General features: G+C 38.8%; 1 protein-coding gene across 1 annotated transcript in view; it reads left to right on the top strand.

Annotated features, from left to right (window-relative positions):
• Positions 1 to 3,368, top strand: part of drd4b (dopamine receptor D4b) — a 25,630-nt gene extending 22,262 nt beyond the window's left edge. The window contains exon 4 of the mRNA XM_010795565.1: positions 3,157 to 3,368. Coding sequence (XP_010793867.1) covers positions 3,157 to 3,368 — 212 coding nt within the window. The remainder of the gene's footprint in view (positions 1 to 3,156) is intronic.
• Positions 3,369 to 9,397: the final 6,029 nt, after the last annotated feature.

The raw sequence follows: 9,397 nt of genomic DNA, 5'->3' as shown, positions 1-9,397 counted from the left end.
TGCCATTAACCACAACTTTGCTAACTAGTTGGGGTTTACATTACAGTATAGCCTGCATCAGAATCTCTCTCTGTGTGTGTGTGTGTGTGTGTGTGTGTGTGTGTGTGTGTGTGTGTGTGTGTGTGTGTGTGTGTGTGTGTGTGTTTTACATGGAGTGTGTTTATGTCAGTGACACTGGTACACATCTTCCCTTCTTGCATATTGACACATTATCGGAGGAATGTGTCCCATAATGTGTCAGGACCTGAAATACAGTCAAAGGAGATTGTAGACAACTTCAAAGAGAGATTTAAGAAAAAAATAATACAAATAAGTTTGTTCGGCTTCTAAGAGTTATTTTGTTTTGTTTTCATTACAACCACTATGGCTTGAAAATAGTTTTTTAGACAACTAAGATCACCTTTTATCCACTGGTGCCACCAAGTGGGCAATAATAGCAAGTTGCAGTGCAAGCATAGGTGATGTTACAACCAGGAATATGTGAGGGTACTGAAGGGAGACTTAGTGAGATCAGACATCTTAAAGAGGACATATTCTGCTCTTTTTCAGGTGTATATCAGTATGTAGTGTCTCTACTTTAAAGAGTCCTCTCCTGCTGATGTTCAGGTGTATATCAGTATGTAGTGTCTCTATTTTAAAGAGTCCTCTCCTGCTGATGTTCAGGTGTATATGTAGTCTCTCTACTGGGACGTGTCTCCATGCTTTAATGTTCAAAAAGCTCTTTATTTGTCCTCATACTGCCTGTGCTGCAGCACCTCTTTTCACCCTCTGTCTGAAACCAGAGCCCGGTCTGCTCTGATTGGTTAGCTGGCTGGCTCTGTTGTGATTGGTCAACTGCTTTGAGATGTCCCGCCCCTTAGCCTATCACATACAATGTGTTGAAGCGCTAGCCAATAGAAACGCAAGTCTTACATCAGGAAGTAAACAAACTCCCTCTGGAGGGAACACAGGGATTTTAGTCTTTGCAGTCCATTTACATGCACAGAAACCTACAGAAAAGGGAAAAAGCTTAATAGGATCCCTTTAAATTGCGTTTCATACTCTTGTTTCGTGTATTGTTTGAACATGACATTTATATTTATTTAAAAAGGAAAATAAAAAGTTTCCATTTTAAACAGGTACTGTCTGAAAGAATATTTTAACATATATATGCAAGAATAGTATGTCATTGTGCGATGTGATATACAGTGGGGCAAAAAAGTATTGTGCAAGTTCTCCCACTTAAAAAGATGAGAGGCCTGGTATCATCCTAGGTATACCTCAACTATGAGAGACAAAATGAGAAAGAAAAAAAAATCCAGAAAATCACATTGTCTGATTTTTAAAGAATTTATTTGCAAATTATGGTGGAAAATAAGTATTTGAACAATAACAAAAGTTCATCTCAATACTTTGTTATATACCCTTTGTTGGCAATGACAGAGGTCAAACGTTTTCTGTAAGTCTTCACAAGGTTTTCACACACTGTTGCTGGTGTTTTGGCCCATTCCTCCATGCAGATCTCCTCTAGAGCAGTGATGTTTTGGGGCTGTCGCTGGGCAACACGGACTTTCAACTCCCTCCAAAGATTTTCTATGGGGTTGAGATCTGGAGACTGGCTTGGCCACTCCAGGACCTTGAAATGCTTCTTACGAAGCCACTCCTTCATTGCCCGGGCGGTGTGTTTGGGATCATTGTCATGCTGAAAGACCCAGCCACGTTTCATCTTCAATGCCCTTGCTGATGGAAGGAGGTTGTCACTCAAAATCTCACGATACATGGCCCCATTCATTCTTTCCTTTACACGGATCAGTCGCCCTGGTCCCTTTGCAGAAAAACAGTCCCAAAGCATGATGTTTCCACCCCCATGTTTCACAGTAGGTATGGTGTTCTTTCGATGAAACTCAGCATTCTTTATCCTCCAAACACGTCTAGTTGAGTTTTTACCAAAAAGTTCTATTTTGGTTCATCTGACCATATGACATTCTCCCAATCCTCTTCTGGATCATCTAAATGCTCTCTAGCAAACTTCAGACGGGCCTGGACATGTACTGGCTTAAGCAGGGGGACACGTCTGGCACTGCAGGATTTGAGTCCCTGGCGGCGTAGTGTGTTACTGATGGTAGCCTTTGTTACTTTGGTCCCAGCTCTCTGCAGGTCATTGACTAGGTCCCCCCGTGTGGTTCTGGGATTNGACGTTTTGAGCTTTTATTCCCATTTTTATGCTCATTGTGAGGCTAATATTTTATTTTTTTCTCCACTTGCCATCTTATTACATAACTTAAGTTATTAGTTACTTGCAAATTGATAATTAATATTACAACATATAAATCACCGGAATAAATTGGCCCTGTTATATTTCAATACAAATTAAGCTATTCAACAATATATATACTGTATATTAGTTAAAATGAAGTTTCTCATAATGCCTGTCTCGCAGCACCTCTTTTCACCCTCTGTCTGAAACCAGAGCCCAGTCTGCTCTGATTGTTTAGCTGGCCGACTCTCTTGTGATTGGTCAACCGCTTAGAGATGTCCTGCCCCTTAGCCTATAACATACAATGTGTTGAAGCGCAAACCAATAGAAGCAGAAGTGTTACATAGTGAAACATTTAAATATAAAAAACCTATAACACACTATAGGAAAGGCATAATAGAGTCCCTTTAAGTTTGCAAGGTCTGAGTAATTCCTGCCCTCCCGACAGTAGTTCACAGTTTGCTGTGATACACGGTACAGTGCTCACAGCTCAATACAGAAAGTTTGGATTAAAACTAACTACAGGAGCAGAAGTAACCACGTTGGACTTTTTCCAAATAACTAAGTTGTCTACAAAACCCAAAGGAGAAACCGGATTTTTCTCTTTGATAAGAAAATTACTGTGCCAATATTTTAATTGCTTTGAGCCCTCTGACAGTATACACAATGTTGATTTATGTAATTCTACTGATCCTGCCAACAAAAACGAGAAAGATGGCAAATAATAATGCCTTAATTGGTTAACAATCCCCAGACACGCATGGTCACAGATTTTGTGACTTATGGTCACAATATTTAGTTTTACGCCTGGCACAAAGCTCCATGAAGAAGTGAATTTGTCACATTTGTTACAAACGCCTGCATCTTATTATGTACAATAAATCCCGAATGACCAAGTCTAATCTTCCCATTGCATGCAGGTTGCTTCCTGTTCTGCTGGACTCCGTTCTTCGTGGTGCACACGACGCGAGCCATCTGTCTGACCTGTGACATCCCTCCCGCTCTGATGAGCACCGTCACCTGGCTGGGCTACGTCAACAGCGCTCTAAACCCCATCATCTACACAATCTTTAACACAGAGTTCAAGAAATTCTTTAAGAAGTGTTTCCAAATTTCCCTCCGAAGACGCTAAAGGGAGGTGATAAGGGATTAGAAAGTGTGAGGCTAACAGTTGGACCGTCAACTGCCAGCTGGACGTGGATTGTCGATTTGGCCCACAGTTTTAAAAAAAAACACTTTAACACCGTTTCTGATGATGTTTATTACATTTTAGGGTCCATTTTATAATTTGGTGAAGTACTTTCGTGATCCTCTGGGATTACTGCCAAAACTAAATGATGACCTTTGGGGCGTAAAGCTGCAGAAAACACGTGAACCGACTCAGAAAATTTTCTGAGGGGAGCTAATCACCATTTATAGTCTGTCCTCAAAGCACTTCTTTATCGTTTATCAGCCCTGGATAAAGTTATGGTCTGCCAGCTCCAGTTAACTACATGGGATTTGTACAGAGCCTGGTCTGCCTGAAGGGATCATCAGGGCGAAAACTGTTCCCAGGAGCCCAAATAAGTTTCAACAGACCAGCTAAAAGCAGCTACACAAGTAAATATCCTTTAAGAACGGCCAATGATTTGTACACAAAAGAAATAAACACTTGGGAAATACGCTTTCTTGCTGAGAGTTGGATGAGAAGATCGATAGCTCTCTCATGTCTCTGTAATATGAAGCTACAGTAAGCAGCTGATTGGCTTAGCTTGGCCAAAAGACTGGAGATAAATGAAACAGATTGTGCCAATTGCTTGCCAACACCTCTCAGGCCTAACATGTTAAATCTTTAATTCAATCTTTAGTTAAATCATATAAAAACACTTTTTTTTTTTTATGTGTAGTTTTACAGAGGGTAAAACATTCACATTCGGATTCTTAATACACATTTCAATGCTGCACAGCTTTCATGTACTTTTCTTTGCATATTAATCCTGTTAAAACCCAGTATTTCAACAGGGATTTCATTAGTATCTAATATATTTAAGATTTGATTCCAGCCGTGCCTCTGTAGGAATGTGTCTAACTTGTGTAATCCAAACTGATCCACACACACAACAACAACAATTGAAAACGAAAATGTCCAAACATCAATTCAAGCTTAAAATGTAATAAAACAAGGCATGGACTACTTCTTGGGTTGAGATAGTAACTTAGTAGAAACTAGTGAAGACTCCAGGCTAGCTGTTTCCTAGTCTCCAGTCTTTATGCTTAGCTAAGCTATCTGTCTCCTGGCTGTCGGACAGTGGTATCAAAAGTCTTATCCAGTTCTTGGCAAGACAAAGAAAAAGAGGAATTCTTCAAATGTTCTGTTTCTGAACTAAACATTTATATCAGTTTTATTATTATTTTTGGGAAATGCCCAAAATCCCCAATGGGATACAACAACAAGAAAGTTGGTCAAAGAAAAGTGCTAACACTACGCTTCATCAACAAAATATCTACCAGGAATCTGAAGTGTGACATAAAGAGGTATGAGAGATGTGGAGTTTCCCTTCAGAGGACTTAAAGGTCAGCTTCCTCCAGACAACTCACACTTCCCTGCCTTGGATCACTGACTGTCTCTGAGTGTTGAATCGGTAAAATGGTTTATAATGGGAAACATGGCACAGTTTGAACCCGCCCACCGTAACTTTTTCTAGTAATTTGAGCATTGTTTTGATGAAAAGAAACATTCATACAATATTAAGTAGCATCATGCCTTAACATTCATAGAATGATTTTTTAGTCTTGTCATAACAGAAGAGAAACTCTTCTGAGGAGTTCGTGGGATTAATATATCTCATTTCTGTTTTATATTTAAACTCCTTCTCAGTGAACCTTGAGTTACACTCATCAACACAGAGGCTGAGGAGTCCCTGAGTTTCAACTATTTCCTCACTTAGCAAAAAGGAAAGTTTATCTACCCACTAACTGTTTTACTATGGCAGTTAACTCCTGCCACCACAAAACAAAAAAATAAATACTAAAACAGGTTATGGTTCATTATTTTCATGTTCAACATATACTTCTCATTATTGCCACATGTGAAATTGTGATGCAGCTTTCTGTACGTTTAAGACCTTTATCATTGCTACAGAAAATCTACTCAAAACATTTGAATAACATCAGACTTGTCTTGCTTAACAACCTGATCTTATTGTATTGAAATGAAAAGAAAAATGGTGTTGTCATGATAACACTTTTCCTTTTTTAAAGGAAACATTTATTATGTCTACGAACACCAATGGATGTTGGTCAAATAACATACTAAACGAGAAAGTGTTTCAAAATATTTGTTGTCATGGTGACGCTAATTTCCAATTTTGAGTCATCTCATTTTCTTTTGCTACGTAAATACATAGCATAATATTACAGTACGTGTGTAAAATCAGCTACACTGTAGACAAATTAATTGTATTTGTTTACTCAGTGATGATGAATATCAGATAGTTTGCTTTTTAATGTTTACATGATAATGAATTAAATGTTTGTTGCTATAATGTACAAAACAAAATGTAAGTGAAGCATTTCCAGATTGTGTCTTGATAACACTGCGAATTAGAGTAATTATATCCTTGTGTAAAGTTTTGTAAAAAAAGTGGTTCTGTTTTGAAATGGAAAATATCCCGGGTGGCAGGCTGGCTTAAATTGAAGCCATTGCTGCCTGTCACCACAGTTTATAGTTTGGTTACTGACTGTGCCTATTGTATGCCATATCCACGTTTTATGTGGAAACCTTTCTAATAAATGGTGTCATCTTTATAAATGTTCCAGTGGCCTTCGGCTGTAATGTTGTCAGCTCTGTTGGAGGTCGATGTTGTCAAACTATCTTGTCTTTTTATCTGAGATAACTTCATGTGCCAGACGGCATCACGCTGAGCAAACAGACCTTTCATTTAACATTTTGGATGAGCTACATTCCGATGCCAATTTTAAAACTACATTCATCGCATGGACGGACTGAGACAATAAGCCCCTGGACACAAGCAACGGGCCCAACGTTTCTACACACTGTACACAAAACATGACGTGGCTGCATCGTTTTTAACAATGTAGTTGTTTTGGGTCTCATTGTGGTCATTGTGCATTCTTTTTTAGACCTTTTGGGTCTCATTCTGCTCATTTTGCATCACTTTTAAGATATTTTGGGTTCAATTCTGATCATTCTGTGTCTCATTCTGATGGTTTTGTGTGCCTTGGTTGTTATTTTGCCTCTTTTCCCGATCGCTTTACATGTATTTGTAGTCTTTTTGTGTCTCTTTGAAGTAGTTTTTTGTATCTAACCGTTTAGTGTCTCTTTCAAATTGGATTGGAAGGGAAAAGTTCCCTTGCAGACGATGATATCATGTAGTGATAAAATACACTTGTTCTTATCATGGACGTCAGCAGCAGCAGCGGTGGGGGGAAGAGAGGTGAAAATTGGAGCAAGGTGTGAAAGTTGTCTTGAAAAAACTGAAGCAGGTGTGGAGTTTAATCAAATCTGTTAAAGTCTGCATGAATACAGAACCCAAAGATCAGGGGGTGAGTGAAGAAGAGTAAGTGACTTTTTTCTCAACCAGAATAACTCACATTTAATTCATGTCACACTTAGTCACGTCATGTGAGACATCTTGGGAAAAGTCGATGCTATACATAGACATTATTATCTAGGCTTTGATCATATTTGGGATATAGTATGTACATGACATATGAGGCACCTGGGTGACAATATCATAGTGAGGTTAATGATCGTCTGCATCAGAGCATTGTAGTTTGTATTTGACACTTACACATCCAGCAAATCTGTCATTCGTGTATCGACTCAGCTGACTGGCTGTTTGGATTCCACTTCTCCATCCTATCGTTAGTGAATCTTTTGCTCTAATATTCAAAAAGATCTTTATTTGTCTCATACTGCCTGTGCTGCAGCACCTCTTTTCACCCTCTGTCTGAAACCAGAGCCCAGTCTGCTCTGATTGGTTACCTGGCCGGCTCTGTTATGATTCGTCAACCACTTGAGATGTTTCGCCCCGTAGCCTGGACAATGTTTTGGATCGCTAGCCAATAGAAACGCGAGTGTCACATAGTGATTTCACTATGTTACGGAAGTAAGCAAAGGAGTCCAATGAAGGCGTTTCAGGTGTGTGTGTGGGGGGGGGGGGTGTTGGAGAGAAACTGGCATTGACTTTGGTATTTCAGCCTTTGCAGACCATTTACATGCACACAAACCTATATGACACACTACAGGAAAGGGAAAACCCCTAAAAGCACAATAGGCCCTCTTTAAATCAGATCTGCATGACCCTTTTTTCACTTTTGTAAACTCTGAGCTAATATGGACTTGTATAATGTAGGTTATCAATGTGCAATCATAAGCATCCAACTAGGCCAACAGGAGGTCACTGTAGCATCCAAGCTGTTGGAAAATAACAGTTTTAGGATGCCACACATATCTTACAATAAACAGCCAATACTTTATAAATGCAGGTATGACTTTTTTAATTGATGCATTAATAAAGATGTTTTAGTATGCAGTACATAATGCAGTGTGTACAGTGATAGGCAATTATCATAATATGATAACCCAACTGACGTAATTTGATCATTTACAAATGAAAGGTTTTATTTCCGCTGACATATGTTGCTCTGTTTCAGTTTAATTAAGATATTGTAAACCATACTAGAGGTTTACTCTGTATCGTTTCTCACTACAATATCCTCCCCTTTATCAGTATTATAAAACCAACACACTTGAATTCAAATTGAAACAGGGAACTTTGTCACACCAAAGGCAGTCCTCTGGCTCCCTCTGCGGGTTATAATACTATCAAATCCCACGAAAGGACCAACATACAGTATATCTTCTATCTCCGTGCTATAGAGCTCCATTCTTGTCCGAAATCCATTAAAAACACCTCAGCACCAAATGTGAATTATTCCAAAAAGTGATTCCAGTTGGATGAATTAACCTTATTCAAACAACGGCCATTAACAAGGTTGTTTCTTACTCAAGAAATGTCGTATTTATTTCTTAAAGTTTTGACACGTTACAAGTTAAAGAACAATAAATACTGCACATTTTTCTTATAGTTAACGCAACATGGAAGACCAGCTGCACAGTATATTATATTGCACATATACACCAAGATTGATTTTTCCGTGGTTTGATCATAGCTGTGTCGCTTACCTGTGTTCTGTTATATATCAAATAAGAGACATTTCTGCATTTCCATTGTAGCAGTTCCTTATCTGCTAGTCCGTGAGTTTCGATTCATATAACCAAACATCAAACAAGTATGACCACATGAGCCCCAGTAAGAGAAGAAGTCTGGGTTTTGTCCTGCAGTGTTGGTGTTTTCGTTACAGTGAGTGCAGATAATAAAGTCAAACCTCCAACTTGATGCGGTGAATTTGTCACTCTTCTGTCTTTGTTGCAGCCTGCAGATAAAAGTATACACAACAACATCAAAGTAGCTCCTGTTTGAAACTTTACAAGTAATCACTCATGCTGCAGAAAATGTACCCATAGCTGGTTTGCTTTGCTTACAGTCAAACTATTTCTGTTTTTACTTTAAAAAAAGGATTGGGCCGCACGCACAACACAAAACTAAAGATAGATGGCCAAAGACACTAAATGTTGATAAAGACAGGTACACTTACCTCTATGACAGTGTTTAATAAAAAGCTAGTTCTTAGTGATACATTAACTATTGATATAAAATATTAAATTAAATGATCCTGTGTAATGTAAAAGGGGTCACAAAGAGATGTATCACTTAAGTTATTCAGCTCATTGTTTTTGTTTTTTAAGGCCTCAACTTTAATTTCTATTTGCATAGGCGGCGCGTGAGGCTCAGGTTTGGGAAGGCTAAATAACCTTTTTTTACCTGACGCTGCCCGCCTCCGGCGTCTATAGAAAAGAGATCAACTCAGTGAAAGCACCGCCTGCTGACCAATCAGAGCTCAGTGTGTGGAGTTTAAATCTATCAAGTCATATTACAGGATAAAGGAAATACAGTTTAAACTGCCTATGCAGAGAAGACGCCGACGTGCCGCACTTATCATTCATATCACACTGATATCACATCATCAATCAGATCATCGATCACATAATATCACAATATTTCCTTATCTGAGTCAGCTTCTCGAGCCGTATCT

The sequence above is a fragment of the Notothenia coriiceps genome, unplaced genomic scaffold (genome assembly GCF_000735185.1).
Source record: "Notothenia coriiceps isolate Sejong01 unplaced genomic scaffold, NC01 NC01_scaffold00037246, whole genome shotgun sequence".
NCBI lineage: Eukaryota > Metazoa > Chordata > Actinopteri > Perciformes > Nototheniidae > Notothenia > Notothenia coriiceps.
The sequence above is the reverse complement of the archived record's forward strand: the minus strand, read 5'-3'. Positions and strand labels throughout refer to the sequence as shown.